At 36.8% G+C, this 18,731-nt stretch overlaps 1 protein-coding gene across 1 annotated transcript; it reads left to right on the top strand.

The window, feature by feature from the left end:
• Positions 1-438: 438 nt before the first annotated feature.
• Positions 439-1,485, top strand: LOC145805580 (uncharacterized). Its single transcript, XM_082900746.1, has 4 exons — positions 439-630; positions 672-1,041; positions 1,089-1,342; positions 1,462-1,485. Exons 1-4 carry the CDS (start codon positions 439-441, stop codon positions 1,483-1,485), a joined length of 840 nt encoding a protein of 279 aa, XP_082756872.1.
• Positions 1,486-18,731: the final 17,246 nt, after the last annotated feature.

The following is an 18,731-nucleotide window of genomic DNA, read 5'->3' as shown; positions in this document are numbered from 1 at the left end:
TGCATATTCAAGACTTGTTTATTATAAATATTTATTTTTTAAAAAAAGTTTGTAATGATGCAAGATTGAAATGGAGACATTGTTTTTCAAATGAATGATTAACTTATTTTCAGTATTGTGGAACTCTGGTTCCAATCCGAAATAACTTGATCTACACTGGTTCGGTTCGATTTTAATAGAGAATTGGTTCAGTCTAAGTCTAAAAATCTGAAACTGATGATGACTGATTGATTCTTAGGTTTAGTGCTAATCTAAACCAAAATCACTCATACACACTTCTAATCAGGATGTCATGACGGCATTCCAATTCCACCACTAAAATATCTCGCTCAACTTCAATTTTCAAAATCTGTGAAACATAAAAGAAAATATTGCGCTTGGAAATCCAATGAAGTTACCCACTACCCTAAGATTGGAAGTCATGGAACAGGAAAGTAAATGCAACATGTAAGGGTTTTAAGGGTTAAATGGATTGGAGATAGGCGTTTAAATGAGGTGTTCCCAAGGTTGTATAGACTCTCATCTGATAGACATAGATCAGTAAAGGAGGTACTTGAGCTTAGAGGTGGTCTGCCTGAATGGGAACAGGGCTTTTGTAGAGAGTTGAGGGACTGGGAAAAGGAGGATGTGGTTAGTCTCGTTAACATGCTACTCGCTGCCTGTGCTCTTAGGTTAGGGCAGATAAGGAGGATGCTTTAGGGTGGAGGGCAGAAAACTCTGGTTGTTTTAGTGTTTCCTCAGTATTTAGATGGTGTGAATTCAATCTTCAACCCAATGACAATGGAGTTATTGCTAAGATGATTTGGCATAATGTCTCTCCACCCAAAGTCAATTCTTTTGTGTGGTTGGCTTGGAGGCAAAAGCTTAAAACTATTGTGTATCTTCAAAGTATTGCTATCATCAATGGGAGTGCTAACATTGCTTGTGTTTTGTATAGCAGAAGCAGAAGCAGAATTGTCAACCATGTTATGATGTGGTGCCCTCTCATCTGGCAGGTTTGGGCTAATATTCTATCATGGTGGGGTGCAGAATCTGTAAAAGGTGTTTTACTTTGGTGGGCTGGTTTTACTTTCAACAAATTTGTTCAGAAAATTTGGAAAATTATACACTTGCTACTCTTTGGTCTATTTGGAATCTGAGGAACGAGGTGGTGTTCCAGGGTACTCAACCTGATCTGCCTGGGCTGTGTGATACAATTAAAACCAGAATAGCATTGTGGGTGAGAGCTTCATCTGCAGTTGTTCCATTTGCTGTGAATGATTATGTGTTTAACCTTCCAGCAAGTCAAGTTTTGCAGCCAAGGTATTGGTTGATTGGTGTGTTGTATGCTTGTGTCTATTGGGTATGTAGCAGCAGGGGTGGTTTTGTTGTGTAGCAATAGGGGTAGTGTCTTGTAGAAGTTTTGCAGCCAAGGTATTGGTTGATTGGTGTGTTGTATGCTTGTGTCTGTTGGGTTTGTAGCAGCAGGGTGGTTTTGTTGTGTAGCAATAGGGGTAGTGTCTTGTAGCAGTTGCAGCAGGGTGGGTTTTGGTTGCTTGTCTTTTGTATTGATGGGATGCTGTTTTTGTGTTTTTGTTCTTGCTCTTGTTTGGTTGGTTGCTCACCAACTTCTTGTATGCTAATATATGATTGGGCTCACTCAACGGTGCCAAACCTAGTTGGGATCATTTTTCTTTGCTATGATGCTTGTTTATTCAACTTTTTTATTGATGTATTCCTCTTTCTTTTCATCAATAAAGTTTTTTGGCCAATCAAAAAAGAAAAAGAAAAAAAAGCTTTAAGGATTCAATTTTTATCCCTAAAAGTATAAATATTATTGTAAAAAAATATTAGGCACTAGTCCTGTCGTCACGAGAGTTGCCACTAAAAGACTGTCTTGAAAAGTTAAAAAAATGACCTTCAAAGACAATTTTAAAAAATTACTAATAAATACACTTTTAAAAACAAAAAAATTGTGCGCTAAAAGAATTTTGATCTCAAAATGATAACAATTTATCAATAAATGTCCAATTTCGTCACTAGAAACAATACTTTTGGCAACTAAAATATTTCATTCTTGAAAGGTAATTTTGTCTTTAGTTTTTTGTCTCTAGAACCTTAATTCATTATAGCAAGTCCATCAACATAGTGAAATTATTCTGTTGCATTTCAAGTGGGACTATGAAACCTTTTGTTTATTAGCATTTTGAAAATTGTAGGCCATATTTTTTTTTGATGCCTAGCTGTTCAGACCGTTTTACGTACAGTTCAACTAATTTTGGAACCCACACAAAGCATCCCCTCTATGTAAATTGGACAAATCTTGGGCAGATTCTGCGGACGTAACTCTAAGGAGTTAATAGCACCTGGTGGGAATTGAACCTGAGATCTAAAGGGAGCATATCCCAAGTCCTAAGCTGCAACCACTAGGCCAACGGGTTAATTGTAGGGTATATTTGACATGACCAAATCTCCAAAAATCCAATCGGCAGCTGATTTTGCTTGTGTCTATGCTCAATTTTTCAGCCCAACTGTACAGGAATGAAAGAAGAGCATTGCATCATTATCTCAACTGTTTGTCACGAATTGCAGAATTTCTAACCAGGATTAGATTGGTCGGTGAGACACGAAAAATAGAAAAAATAAATAAATAAGAGTTAAAAATCTCACACACAAAAATATTAGATTTACATAAAAAGGAGGGATATGTTAATAGTTGTTATAGTTTCACTGCTATTAGAAAGTGTTACAAGCTGTTCCGCTCAACTACATATATACATAATACATCTATTTAATTGGGGTGCCAATTTGCTTCAAATCATTAGCATAGAGCCAATTGATCTTCACACATGCTGTAAAATTATGAAAGTTCTACCCAGAGTTGTTTGATTGTTGGTTTGGAGAGAAAAGAGAGATGGGAAGACAGAAAGGCTAAGGGGCAGAAGAGTTGAGACATTATATTTTTTTTAATTTTTTGGGTAGATTCTACCATTAATTAGGCCTTCTAATATGAGTGAAATTTTATTTTGGTTATCATAGTTTCAATTTGGTCATTGCACTTTAAATTTTGTTCTAATGTGATCCCTCCATCATGCATGTTAATATTTTAAACGGAAAAAAATCATATACAAAATTAAAAAGATCAAAGTAGAATTCAAAGCAAACTATAAGGATCACCGGCATAATGAATATATTATACCGGCGGTTTCTATAATTTATTTTGAATTTTACTTTTGTGTCTCTATTTGTACACATAGTATTTTTTTCATTTCAAATTCTAACGATAAGTAATGGATAGATCACATTGCAATAAAACTAAAAATGTAGAGATCAAATTATTAAAATTAAAATTATGGAAACTAAAGTGACACTTTACTTAAACTATATGAACTAATGATATAATATTTTTTTTTTCTTCACATATTTGCAATTATTTCGCTTCCTTCCCATCTTTTGTATTAATTTTCTCAAAATAGAACATTAATGGATTCCTGCGGAATTCCATGAACAATGGACACACTTTCCTTAAAAGATTCCTTTTGATTTTGACAACACAAGCAAGCAAACCCGTTTCTCACAGTTGTTACCATTCTCCTACACTCTGTTTTTCAGTCACCATTCCGTATTTGATAATAATGACTAATTGTTAAATTGTGATCTTTAGATCATTACAAAAAAATTGACTTTTTGCGACGGCAAAATGTCGTCGCAAATACTCAAATTGCCGTCTCAAAAGGTTTTTTGCGACGGCAGATGACTTTTAGCGATGGCAAGTGGGGGGTCGCAACAAAGGGGGTTGCAAAAAGGTTTTAGCAACGACATGTTGCCGTCGCCTTTTTTTTTGCAATAGCAAAGTTGCCTTTTCGCGACAGAATTTTTCTGTCGCCATTAATATGAAAAAATCTGTGATTTTTTTAGACAGCATTATGTTGCTGTCGCTAAAGGTGTTATTTGCGACGGCAAAAATGTCGTCGCTAAAGAATTTTTATTGCGACGGGATACCTGCCGTTGCTAAAAAAATATTTGTGACAGCACGATATGCCGTCGCTAAAAGATTATTTGCGATGGCAAAGAGTACCGTCGCAAAAGGCTTTTGTCTCAACTCTGCCAATATCTTTGCGATGGCAATGTGGTGCCGTCTCACCAAAAAAAAAAAAAAAAAAAAAAAAAAAAAAAAAAAACTGCAATAAAATCATTAAAAATATAAAAATTACCTGTATTAAATGAAAAATAATTGAAAAAGAAATCAATAATTACATAGTAATATAAAAATTTCAGTATAAAAATAACAATTCATCCATAATAAAAATATTCTTGCATTCATTCATTACAACACATTAGAAAAATTATCCCACTACATAATATTGCATAATACATATATAACGTTTAAATACATAATATTGTTCACAATTCAAAATAACGTAAATCAAAAACAAAAGTTTCCCTCATGATTCTTCCGTGGGTAACAAAAACAAAAGTAAATCGCAATCTTCACATGCCTGTATTCCACAAGAAGCAAACTGCTACTCGAGAAATATTTGAAAACAAGAAATAAAAATAATTAATGACAACATAATTACGTGTTAATATTTTAATTACAAAAAAACATAAAAAAATTAACTGTTATATAATTACAAAGATAATTAAGTAAATAATTTTGGCTAGACGGAAATCCGGCTCTAACTCCCAAACCGGGAACCCGATTATAGTCCCGTCTTCTCCCATAAGTCTCTCGTGCCTAGGCGGTCGTGTGTGCCAAGTTTCGTGCTAAACCAACGCCGTTTGGAGATTTTGGGGCGTCAACACCTCAAATTTAAATTTCTTAATAAACTAGTTTTCCTACACCGAAATCCGGCTCTAACTCCCAAACTAGGAACCCGATTGGAGTTTCATCTTCTCCCACAAGTCTCTCCTGCATAGGCGGTCGTGTGTGCCAAGTTTCGTACTAATCTGACGCTGTTTGGAGATTTTGGGGCGTCAACACCTCCAATTCAAATTTCTTAATGAACTAGTTTCCCTAGAGTGAAATCCGGCTCTAACTCCCAAACTGGGAACCCGATTGGAGTCCCGTCTTCTCCCACAAGTCTCTTGTGCCAGGACGGTCGTGTGTGCCAACTTTCGTGCTAAACCGACGCCGTTTGGTGATTTTGGGGCTTAAATACCTCGAATTCAAGTTTCTTAAGAAACTAGTTTGCCTAGATTGAAATCCGGCTCTAACTCCCAAATCGGGAACCCGATTGGAGTCCCGTCTTCTCCCACAAGCCTCTCGTGCCTAGGCGTTCGTTTGTGCCAAGTTTCGTGCTAAACCAACGCCATTTGGTGATTTTGGGGCGTCAACACCTCCAATTCAAGTTCCTTATGGAACTAGTTTGCCTAGAGTGAAATCCGGCTCTAACTCCCAAATCGGGAACCCGATTAGAGTGCCGTCTTCTCCCACAAGTCTCTCATTCTTAGGCGGTCGTGTGTGCCAAGTTTCGTGCTAAACCGACACCGTTTGGTGATTTTGGGGCGTCAACACCTCCAATTCAAGTTCCCTATGGAACTAGTTTGCCTAGAGTGAAATCCGGCTCTAACTCCTAAATCGGGAACCCGATTAGAGTGCCGTCTTCTCCCACAAGTCTCTCATTCTTAGGCGGTCGTGTGTGCCAAGTTTCGTGCTAAACCGACACCGTTTGGTGATTTTGGGGCGTCAACACCTCGAATTCAAGTTTCTTAAGAAACTAGTTTGCCTAGATTGAAATCCGGCTCTAACTCCCAAACCGGGAACCCAATTGGAGTCCCGTCTTCTCCCACAAGTCTCTCGTGCCTAGGCGGTCGTGTGTGCGAAGTTTCATACTAAATCGACGCCGTTTGGTGATTTTGGGGCATCAACACTTCGAATTCAAGTTTCTTAAGGAACTAGTTTGCCTAGAGTGAAATTCGGCTCTAACTCCCAAACCGGAAACCCGATTGGAGTCCTGTCTTCTCCCACAAGTCTCTCATGCCTAGACGGTCGTGTGTGCCAAGTTTCGTGCTAAACCGACGCCATTTGGTGATTTTGGGCATCAACACCTCCAATTCAAGTTTCTTAAGGAACTAGTTTGCCTAAAGTGAAATCCGGCTCTAACTCCCAAATCGGGAACCCGATTGGAGTCCCGTCTTCTCCCACAAGTCTCTCATGTTTAGGCGGTCGTGTGTGCCAAGTTTCATGCTAAACCGACGCCGTTTTGTGATTTTGGGCTGTCAACACCTCCAATTCAAGTTTTTTAAGGAACTAGTTTGCCTAGAGTGAAATTCGGCTCTAACTCCCAAACCGGGAACCCGATTGGAGTCCCGTCTTCTTCCACAAGTCTCTTGTTCTTTGGCGGTCGTGTGTGCTAAGTTTCGTGCTAAACCGACACCGTTTGGTGATTTTGGGGCGCCAACACCTCAAATTCAAGTTTCTTAAGGAACTAGTTTTCCTAGAGTGAAATTCGGCTCTAGCTCCCAAACCGGGAACCTGATTGGAGTCTCGTCTTCTTCCACAAGTCTCTCGTGCCTAGACAGTCGTGCGTGCCAAGTTTCGTGGCAAACCGACGCCGTTTGGCGATTTTGGGACGTCAACACCTCGAATTTAAATTTCTTAAGGAACTAGTTTGCCTAGACTGAAATCCGCCTCTAACTCTCAAATCGGGAACCCGACTCGAGCCCCATCTTCTCCCACAAGTCTCTCATGCCTTAACGGTTGTGTGTGCCAAGTTTTGTGCTAATCCGACCCCGTTTGGTGATTTTGGGGTGTCAACACCTCAAATATCCACATCTTTGTCCTCAATATTTATCACTATTTACCCTTCTACAGCTCTCTCAATTCTTTCCTCTCACTTCATATTGTTTTAACTATTTAGAAGAGGAAAGTTATAAAATTATGTTCTGCTTTGTTTTACCTTTTGGACAATTGTTGTTTACAGAAAAGGCCAATTCTTACTGAAGTTCATGTAAAAACACTTAACCTGATGTACAAATCAACCAAAGTTGATACAAGTGTTTGGAGTCAGCTACGCACAACTGTCACATTGAATTTTTTGACATAAAATGAGGTGATAGCAAAAGTTCGTTCATGAATATAGAAATTTTTAGCCAAAATTTTCATTAACTTAAACTAATATTTTAGACTTTAAATCTCAGTCGCGTAGAGTCAGTCAACTCACTGATACATACTTTTTCTTAGATAAAGAACAAGAAATATATATTATGTAGAAAAACAATCCGTAGGACACCGAAAAAATTACTTACTCTGGAGGTAGTCAATTGGTCCTGCAATGCATTATAATGACTCCGTAAAGTGCTGAGATTCTGAACTATAGTCGCTTTCTCATTTTCTACTCGTTTGAGGGTCTCATTAGTCGTTGCAAGGTCTGTTTGAAGCTTGCTATTATACTGCTGCAAGCTAGTGTTGTACTCTTGCAATCTCTTGTACATATCATTTAGTGATTTCACCTGCAAATTCTAGAAATGTATGCTGATATACATACTTACTAAGCAATAATATATTGAAATGAATATTCTAAAAAGAAATGTATTCTAATAAACATGATAAGCAATATTATATTGAAATGAATATTCTAAAAAGAACACATGGATCTTTTGTAGATTTACATTACCCCTTTGGTTGGCATTGATTTTCTCTGCTCATCCTTCTCAAGTTCTTCCTTTAGAGAAGCTTGCAATTTTTCAACCACAACCTTAGCTTCTTTTTTCAGCTAATGCATTCATGATTGCTCAGATAACTACCTGAGAAGCCAATCAGAGAAGATCAGATCTCTCAATTTCAATTGCAACAAGCGAGAAAATAAATCAACCTCAATGACTCTGCATATGAGAAATCAATTCGAAGTTAGACGTAGATAACAATTATTAGTCAATGTGAATGGAACTGATGAACTTTATAAGGGAAGCACAGGGCAAATAACATTTTGCACTACAAGAGTAGGTAAAAACACAGGCATTAAACATATCCTTCTAAGATCCAACCAGAAAAGATATACTTGTTAATTGCTTACAACCACATTACCTTATTAATTACTTATAACCACATTATCTTGTTATTTGCAGGAAAATACCACATGCAAAAATGTATACTTTCACCATTATAAAACTAGATTAACTTATAATATGGTGTATAATATTCTTTGAAACATAGACCATGACATTTATCACAAATTTTGGCAATGTCACTTAGGCTTAAAATCAGCTGCTAAACTCAAATGTCAAGAAGGGGTTAACTCGAAGCTTTTCCATCAACCCATAGGGCAGCTTGAGCAGGAATAGCCTGACAAAAACTTGCTGCTACTACTACCAAGCTAGTATTGGCATTTCATGATGTGGAAATAAGTTATTTTGGCCTTTGTCCCAATAACTTTTTGTCTTCTTTCCTCATTTTAAACATTGTATTTACCAAGTTGGATTATATAGTAAATTGAACCATTGATGATAATCATGCATTGAAGTTTGAATAGTTTATTACTATGTGGTTTTATCCAATAAAAAATACCTGATCCATGTTACCCAATATTCAACATTACTCTTTATTTTATACATTATTAATTGAGCCTAACATAGCCTAGCCTTCACCAAATGAACCTAACATAGCCTAGCTTCAGCCAACATGAATGCAATCATGAATGCAATTTTTCAGCAACAACCTTAGCTTCAGCCAACCATCCAAGAAACTAGATATAAAGTTGCACACGTGTACCGTGCAGACATAGCATGTGCACCCGCCACTAGTCATTCATTATGATCACAATGAAACAAAGCCCCCCAAAATATAGAACAGAAAAATAAATATGGGTCAGTTACACTTTTCACCCTTATAGTTTGACTCAAAATTCACTTTCATCTACGTAGTTTTAATTTGAACAATTCAATCCCTACACTTTAAATCTAATTTCAATTTGATATTTCTGTCCAAATTTTTATTAATTTTTCCTATGCATACTCCCATAAGTTGGTAACACCATTTTGCTGCTAGATAATATGTTGAGAGAGAGAGAGAGAGAGAGAGAGAGAGTGAGAGTTCCTATTTGAATAAAGGTAAGAGGAGAGGATTTTTAGAATGGCCCAGCAACTGAAGGATGGAAGGAGAATTTATAGGTTAGTGAAATTCCTAACCCAAGACTGTATGCTATATATAATAAAATCTTACCATGTGTAGTGAGCAGTAGTACATGAATAGTAGGGTCTGAATTGAAAGCCTTTACAATATCAAAACGCTTTTCTGGTTCAACTGATCCATCAAGCCACAAATATGTGACACTGCTTTACAACAAGTACAAAATTATTAGAACAATGAAACAAGTCAAATACAAATGTGGGACCTTTTTTTTTAACAAAAGGAAATGGCAGTTATTATTCCAACCAATGAATATATATTTGTTACAGTTACTCTATGAGTCCTGCAAGTATCAATGAGTAAAACATGACTTGAGGTGATCAAAAGAGGCCTCCATAAAACGTTGAGCTTCAAGCATTCATCTTTTGTTGATTTGACACTAATAGATATTAGTGGGAAGCTCTGTTATCAGAATCTTACGATTCGCGATTCGATTCCCCATTCGATTCGCAATTTTTACAAAATCGATACGAATCTAAGGGTGAATCTATTTTGAAAGTGAATCTCTAGTGAATCGCACGATTCACAATCGATTCACGATTCGATTCACTTTTTACGATTCATGCAATTTTTAAAATTATTGTGTCCGACATATTTTTGACTCTATTTTTCCTTCAACTTTTTAGTAAAAATGACATAATACAACTTCTAATAATGTTAATACCAAACCAACATATATACATGATTTATTGTTATTTTAGTGATCATGAAGTTTTTAATAGGATCCAATTAGATTTAGTCAGACCCAACATATTTTTAACCTTTCTTCTCCTTTTTTTTTTCCTTTAAAAAATTGTAATATATCTTCTAAAGACATTTAAGATTAAAATTACACTATGAATTATCTATTACTATTTTATTAAATTAAATATTACATGTATGAGATTAGTTATACTTTTTAAAATATTTTAGGCTTTAAAAAAAAAAGATTCTAAATGATTCTTTTTTATTATTTGTTCACTGTTACTTAGAAAAGTATGTATGCTTATTGTCCAAATATCAATATCGTTATTAATTTTTGTTATTTTAGAAATTGATAGTTTGTCTATTTGGTTATTTTTTTTATTAAGAATAGTTGATAAGAAATATCTAAAAAGAAAAAAGGTAAGATGGTGATCTTACATAGGAACGTTTGTTAACTTCTTACTTATTAAACTACGTGTTTATCATTCAAAATAACATTATCATTAATTTAAGTCTAAATATTTTATATTCATAAGATATATTTAACATCTAAATGTGTAAATATATGTTTTTAAATAATTTAGAAGAAGTGACCGAATCTTTACGATTCACGATTCGATTCGATTCGCGATTCGGTACGAGACCATTTCGACTCACGATACGAATCCCGATTTGACAACTGTGGTGGGAAGATACAAGGTGTAGTGAGTTTTTTACCTTCAATATGAGCATGAAACCATAAACTACGACTTGATGAAACCATTAAATGACCAACCATTATTTTTCCTTCAATATAAAATAAAGAAGCAGAGGACTCACCTCTTCATAAGTTCTTGCTATTTTAAGGCAATTAGGTACGTTTATAATCGACTAAAGAAACAATTTCCGCACACATGACTGCAAATTTGGTACAACTGAGTTATGGTTGATGGGGAGGCCCCTACCAGAGTGTAATGTTGTTAGAGCTAAGTCTGCCAAATGAAAATGGAGTCAGATTTTGTGCTAGACAGCTCATCCTCAGAGAGGAGAGTATGTCTTGGTTTGATGACTAAGAAAATGATACATCAATATTTACCCCCCTTTCTTTTTACCTCCTACGTGGATTCAAACGAACCATATGTATAAATATAGGAACTATCATATCTAGAAAATAATAAAGTTCACTATTATTTTTCAAAGGATCATGCTAATGATAACCTATAGTCTGTCTTTAAGGGGGAGGTAATACCAAAATAGTTAGAATACTAAGCACTTTTTACATATTTTTATACACATTTAGCACGTATGTCAAGACTAATACTAATCACTGGGTGATCATTAGCATATATTTTTGTAAATATGGTGTGTACATGGTGTTTGTTGTGCCGATCTGCAAAAAAAAAAAAAAAAAAATATCCAGTGATAATTATGATCCACCAAGTCTCTTTTTTTTTAAGGCCATCACTGTGCACAATTTCTGAAGACGATGTCATCAAGGTGGAGAAACCAGAAGGCTCTGCCAAATTATGCAACAAACCGAAGGGAGGAGATATACGATCAAATGCCAATTTGAGAATGGTCTCATCACTTCAAATTTGAGAATGGTCACCTCTAGGCATAGTTTTAAACCAATGACACCTCCAAACAACAATGGAGAAAAAAAAAATTCAAAAAAATGAGAGGGCTTTGGATGTAATTAAAGAGAGAGAGAGAGAGAGGGGCATACAGTCGTCACTGTCATCACTTGCTGCTCGTCATCGCCGTTGTCACTTGCTGCTGCTCGTCGTCGTCGTTGATGACCTCCGTCACTCGCTGCTCCCTCGCTGCTAGCCGTCGTTGATCACCGTCGTCGTCCGTCATCGTTATTGAATTTTGGCCCAAGGGCTTTGGGGATTTTGCTTCAAAATGGTTTTGGGGATTTTGGTTTTAAAGATTTTAGGGATTTGGGGGAAACACATGACCGCGAATAGGCTAAAATGAGAGGGATAGAAAAAATTTCATTACTTTTTGCGACGGCATACTTAAACCGTCGCAAATGATGAATCCTAACAGTTAAAACGATGTCGTTTTAACAAGACTTTTGCGACAGTAAATGTTCCAGTCTCAAAAATAATTTTTTTTGGTGATGGTACATCAGGCGTCGCAAATGTTTTATGTTTTTTTTTGTGATATATTCATTAGCGACGGGGTCACCACCGTCGCAAAAGACCATTTTTTGCGACGGTACCTATACCATTGCAAAAAGTTCCGTGTTATTTGGGCTCTTTTCTTGTAGTGAAAGTGTTTGACAATGTTAGAAAATAATGATTTTTCGGCAATTTTAATTCGAAATTAAAGTGGGACTCAACTGTCGGTTAAGGCGGGTCTAAGTGGTTTTGTATTATCTTAAGTAAGAAGATTACAATACAAAAATAATGAGCTGAAACTATTGGTTGTGAATAAAAATTATCTCATAAAGTGGGTGTCAATAAAGTTGGATTTAGATTTGGACTTAGTCTTGGTTTGGACTGGGCCTAGACTTGTACTTGTGCATATACTGGGTTTGGTTTTAGACTTAGACTTGGACCTAGTCTTGAGCTTTGGACTAAGCTGTGTAGGGCTTAGTTTGTGCATGTGTTTGAGATTGGACTTGGATCGGGTTGTGACCCAACACCCGTATCCATTTTGCAACTCTTCTAGTTTAATTCTCAAAACTTATACATTATATACACATTATGATTTATATAATGGTTTTGGAATTTTGAACCTTTGTAACTCTAGCCCTAATGGCTAGAGTTGATGACATTTGATGACCCCATTGATGTTAGCTTTCATGGCTAAGGCTCTCCGCTACTAGCATAAATAGAGGCATTTCCCCTCCAACTTGGTAGGATAATTTTGGAGAGATTTTTGATGGAAAATGGAGATGGTATTTTGAGAAAAAAAGTTGGAGATGGTTTTTTACACCAATCTTTTTTTTTTCTTATCTTCTTTTGCTAGCCCCTTCTTTGGTTCTTGTTGGAGAGAGTGCATCCATTGTCAAGTTCGCCGAAGCTATTCAAAAGGTGCTTCTGCATTAGCTAGTTTCGACCATCGCATTCTGAGAGACAGACGCCGATGTACCTTCAGCATCCATCGGGAGGCGGTGAATCTATTTTAAGGAAATTGTGGTATCACACAGATTTCGGTTTGCATCCTTATCTTTTATTCTTCAAAGTTTTAAATTTAAATAATTTCTCGTACATTATTTAATATGTCCATATGAATCCATCTTGTAATCTAATTCATTCTTGTGTTTTTTTTAGTTCTATAGTTTATTGTATATTTCATTCTTTAATAATAATAATAATAATAATAATAATAATAATAATAATAATAATAATAGTTCTTTTGTCATCTCTATTTAATTCATTTTATATATATTTTTCTTATATTATTATGGAAAAAGGTACCAACAATCTTAAAACAGATTTTTATAAATAGTTTTGATAAAATAATTTAGTTTTATTATAATTTTATTTTAGTGACTCTTGGAATTAAAATTAATTTAATTTCCTAAAGTTATTGGAATTTGAATTGTTTGTTTTAAGTAATTTATTCATACAATTTATTTTATGTTAATTAGTTGTTATTGCATGAGTTATTTGGTTGTTAGTGCTTAAGTTGGTAGGAGTTTATAAAATAAAATAAGAAATTTATTTCTTAAGGTTCTTACTAATTTATTTGATTTGTGTGTTATTTATTTTGTTTTGTAGCTAACTTTCTCTATAGGTTTGCCTAAACGCAAAAGGATGATATAGATGAACAAAACAAATTGGAACAAATAAATTTGGGCTATTAACTTTTTGAACAGGATTACCTTTGCGTGGAACAAGGAATAAGATTGGACTTTTAGTTTTTTTTGATATATCTGTGAATTGAAAGATTCGCTTTAATGTTGAGTTTTATTTCGGATTTATTCTGTATGTTGTTTTGAAAGATTAGTAACATTTTTTATTTTATTTAATTAATTAAATTATGAGAAAATCAAAGTATTGGAATTCATGTTTTGAGAATTTCAAGAGATTCGTCTGGACGAAAGGTTTCTAACGGTATAAAATATCTCCAAACAGGTTTGTTTTAGAAGAAAATTTAGTAAAACAGTTTCAGTTTTTTCTATATAATGGTCTTATTTATGAGTTTGCTTATGATTATGTTGTATTATAAGGTGGATGGATCCTAAGAGAGAATTAGTGCATGGTAGAATAATTTTGCATTATAATTCTATTAATTAATTGTTGTTTCGTTTATGAGTGTTTCCATGTCTTGATGTATATAATCAAGTGAATTATTCCAAACACTATTATGTATTGTTGGAGTTTAACTTTATTGTTTATAAGATTATTTTCTCATAGTTAGATGGTTGAATGCTAATGTTATGACCATAATAATATTATATATGTAGTTATTTCATAGCCATGAAACTCATGACATTCTTGTAACTGCAATGCATCTCTAGCCTTTGAATTACACATTGTGAGTTATTACTGAAATCACTTGTGTACTATTGTAGCTCGACTTATTCGGGTCCCCCTCGTGGAGAGCTCGAATTGGTCCTACAATTCGGACTCCTGTCACGGTTCTGAATCTAATTTCACAAAGTACAATGTAAGACTGATAAATAGCAAAGAGTCCAATTCAGAAAATCATTTTGAAAAATCGATTTTGAATCAAATAATGCCAAAACTGGACTGCTTTGCCAGATTACAGAGTTGCCACCTAAATGTTTTGTTTTGGGAAATTTAGGAAACCTTGACTCGTGCCAAAGGTCACGTGTCCGTCATCACCAAAGTTGCCTCGGCTCGGGAACTTGGGTACGAGAGGGGAAGGTCCTGAAATGAGTACCCTCGCTCGCTTGATCAAAGATCGACCTCTACTAAGCATGATATGTTGTTTTAAAAACCTTATTTGTTCCTATTCTGATTATTAGCTAACTTTACTATGTGACGCACACAAGCAAGTATAAACTAAGTCGCAAGACTTGGAACAAATTCAACTCATGTTTGTTTTCAAAAATGGTTTGAAAATGCCACCCTCAAGTGGGCTAAAGCGCGGATTTTCCATCAAACATGATGGGCTTAAAACATGATTTGCCACTTCGCAAAGTGTAGACGCGCCCGTGGGCCTCGTGCTACAGTTCGGACTCGATTTGTGTCACGGTTCTTAATCTGAACCAAAGAGTCCAAATCTGGCAAATCGTTTTGAGAAACAGATTTTTGAAAAAGTAGTGCCAAACATGGACTGCTTTGCCAGATACAGAGTCGCCACCTAAATATTTTAAAATGGGAGAATTTAGGAAACACTGACTCGGTGCCGAAGGCCACATGTCCGTCATCACCGGAGTTGTCTCGGCTCGGGAGCTTGGGTACGATCGGGGAAGGTCAGCTATGAGCACCCCCTTTCGCCCGGTCCGAAGACCGGCCTCTACTAACCGTGATATCCAATTTTGAAAACGTTACGTGTTCTTAAACCGGTTATTAGCCTAGAATTACTATGTTGTGCGCGCAGCAAACAAGTATAGACCAAATCACCCAAATTGGAACAAAACATTTCATGTTTGTTTTTGAAAATGGTTTGCTACTCGCAAGTAGGCTAAAATGCAGATTTTGCCACCCTCAAGTGGGCTTTTAGAAAAGATGATTTTGCCACTATCTAGTGGGCTTAAAACTCGCAGTTTTAACGCATTATCCCAATTTAAGCAATTTGACCTCCACCCACAGGCATTCAAGCAATTTATCTCATGTAAACACTTATCCGCATGGCAAGCATACTCTCATGGCAACATTCACACGCATGTTGGATGCTAAAGCATAACCACTTACATTGTACTCCGTGCCAAAACAATAAACTAGTTAGCAAATGCGCGTGTCCTAGTTCATGTTATTTTGCCTAATGCAACACATACAAGGTGCAATTCTAGTTAGGCTCGGTTAACCTAGATATGGCATACGATATGCAACCAACTAATTCATGTATTCAATTTTGGAATTTGAAAATACAAATGCGGTTAGCATGATGTACCGAGCCCGGTGCATGTTAACAGATGCATGAATGCACGCATGCATATCATAAGGTATGCTAATTTCAAAAATGCCCTAATCTACCATCATAAGCTGGTAAATAAAAGGGAAGAAAGAAATGGGGATTGGAAGACATACACACACTCACCCACACTTATTACATGTTTACCCTCACTCAGAGGGTTCGAATTAATATTACAGTCCCAAAATAATGAACAAATAAAATTATTACAAAATTTCCTAATTAATTAAAAAAAGGAAGCAAAAGAATGAAGAGGGTGGCCACAGCCTCTGCCTCGGGGCGCGCAGATGATGCATGCTCGAATCCGTCCTGCCCGGAAAACCCGTACTATACTCTTGTCGCCTCTGTTTGTACTGCCTTGTCTTTCTGAAAATTTCCAAAGTGCTGGAACAAGCTCTCTGCATCCTGCAGAGCACCACCGGCCAGACAGAATTGCCACCGGCACTCCAAAATTCCCGTCGGCACTTTATCAGATTCATCGGCACTCCAGATAGTGCCGGTCGGCACTAAATTCTGCCGGTCGGCAGAAACTTCCTGCAACAGACAATTTGACAGCAAACAGAGGACAGGCAGTGCATAGCATGGAGTTTTTGGACACATGTAAGCATGGTCCTACTTCTTATCATATTTTGGACTCAAAGAAGCATGACTTTCGATCCTTGAATCATCAATGGTACATGGTGAGTCAAAGGATCGAATTTGCCATTTGATATGAAAATGCATGCAACAAACAACATGAAAACCGAGGCCTTATCAAGTTAGAGTCAAAGGTCCCGATGACCGGGGATCAAGGCACATTACATCACTTGAAGTACGAATGGTCCTTGACTCCCACACTTGGTTTGACACCCCAAACCAAGTAAATGCAATGCATGTAATGCTCACAAGCCTCAAATGTAACACGCCACCAAGATATAAAACACAAGAAGCAATATGCAATTATCATGACAAAATGTATGATACCAAGCGCACAAGATACAAACATGATGCAAACATGGAGCAAATTGACCATGGAATTGATGTGCTACAAAGCTTAATGGAACAAATATGCAACGAACATGGGGCAAACATGCAAGAGGGCTTGAAGTTGCAAAGGGGCAGGCCCTTACCCTTCTCAAAACAGTGGCCAAAAGTGCTTAAGATGATAAACAAACCACTCATGCTAACAAGCAAACTTATGGTCCCAAAGCTAAGGCACTAAAGGAGACAACTTACCCCCACCAACATGGCCATTCATGGCATGATTAAAACAAGTAAAAACAGAATTTATGCATGCAAGATAGGACCCCAAAAACTCCTAATATGGCAACTAAGATATCCCCCATGAAGCAAATACACTAAGGCTCATTCTTAGGCATAGGAAGGCACACCCTCAAGACATGAAAAAGGCCACGCATGCACACATGTAAACATGATTCTTGGACTAAAAGAAAGACCTTAGATGATATTTAAACCATGAGGATAGTCACAAACAAATATGCTAGAGGCCATCATGCTCAAAGCTTTTAAGTTAAAATACAAAGCAACCCTCACAAACAAGTCAAGCATGGCTAAATGGATAACCAATGAACCTTAAGCATGGAAAAACATCACCAAGAACTTCATGGAACTAAGCCAACTCTCACAAGAATCATGGCCTAACCATGATGTGCACTTCTAAGCAAAATAGAGCAATACAAAACAAGTATTACAAGCATGCAAGGAGGCACAAATTTGACCAAAAACAGAGATTATATATGACCTAACATGCCTAAAAAAATGTTGAAATGAAGCCAAGAAACAACAAGCACACATGCTACTCTCTTGAGCCCAAAAAGCAAAGAAACAAAACCATAAAGGGAGAGGGGTGTCCCTCCCCTATGCAAGACTTCAAACCAACCTTTTTGACACTAAAATACACTGATTTTTGGTGATCAAAAGATCAAAATGCTGAAGTGAACAAAACCTTATCAAAATGGCACCAAAATAGGCTAAACAAGGCCTAAGAGGGTGAGTTTGCAATCTAACCACAAAGTGACCTTAATGAAAGTGTTAGAGCAGGAAAATATGAGCCTTTTTTATGTTATACACAAGAGCCAAAACAATAAACAAAATAGGTAGAAAACCAATGCAAGTTTGGGGAATAAAAGGGAAAATGCTCACCCTTGAAGAACCCTTGAAGAACAAATGGCCTAACCTCCTTCTTTGGATCAAAACCAGTCCAAAACTCAAGAAACAACTCCCCCAAGTCCCTCAATCTCGGACTAAGGTGTAATGGTGTGTGTAATGGTGCAAAAGTAAGGTAAAACACACCTTTTGGGCCAAGAAACACACACAAGAAGGGAGAGGGAGAGAGGTATAGAGACAATATGTATCTATATCTCTAAAGGCTGATTTTGCTTCTGTTTTTCCAACCTAGAACCAAGAGGAAAGCCTCTCTCTTATAAGGATCCCTCTTGCAAAGCTTATTCAACAAGCTTGGCTAGAGGGAAATCCCTCCATACACGTGTATGGAGGGGAAACGAGTTGGTGCCAGCTATCACAGCTGGCACAAAATATCTCCATAAAGTGGAGGAACAGTGGTCGGCTGCCCAAAAAAACTATTCCGGCAAAAAACAGTGCCGACCGGCAACATATTATGCCGACCGGCAATAAAGTGTGCCGACCGGCAAACAAAATTGCCGATGGAAGAAAAAGACCAGCCGGTGGCCTCCAGCCACTGCCGGTGGTGTATGGGGATGTCTCACAAGGCATTCCCTGCCCTTCTAAGGCAAAACAAAAGTGTTCGGTGCAAAACCAGACACTAAACAGTCGAGTTCGGGGATCCTGAGGCAAGGCGCGCGAGCCGAGACCTCCGGGAACTCCAAACGAACACAATCATGGAAGATCACCGTGTGCTCAAACAGTGACATCCAAGTCT

The sequence above is a fragment of the Camellia sinensis genome, chromosome 13 (genome assembly GCF_055761805.1).
Source record: "Camellia sinensis isolate YWXY chromosome 13, ASM5576180v1, whole genome shotgun sequence".
Taxonomy (NCBI): Eukaryota; Viridiplantae; Streptophyta; class Magnoliopsida; order Ericales; family Theaceae; genus Camellia; species Camellia sinensis.
Note: the sequence above shows the minus strand (reverse complement) of the source record. Positions and strands in the feature narration are given on the sequence as shown.

Bases quoted from the DNA above. Each gene is read 5' to 3' on its own strand.
- LOC145805580 (XM_082900746.1), top strand. From the start codon at position 439: ATGCAACATGTAAGGGTTTTAAGGGTTAAATGGATTGGAGATAGGCGT. The intron at 1,042-1,088 runs GTGTTTTACTTT...AAATTTGTTCAG, and splicing joins GGGTGCAGAATCTGTAAAAG to AAAATTTGGAAAATTATACA. The intron at 1,343-1,461 runs GTATGTAGCAGC...TTGGGTTTGTAG, and splicing joins TGTATGCTTGTGTCTATTGG to CAGCAGGGTGGTTTTGTTGT.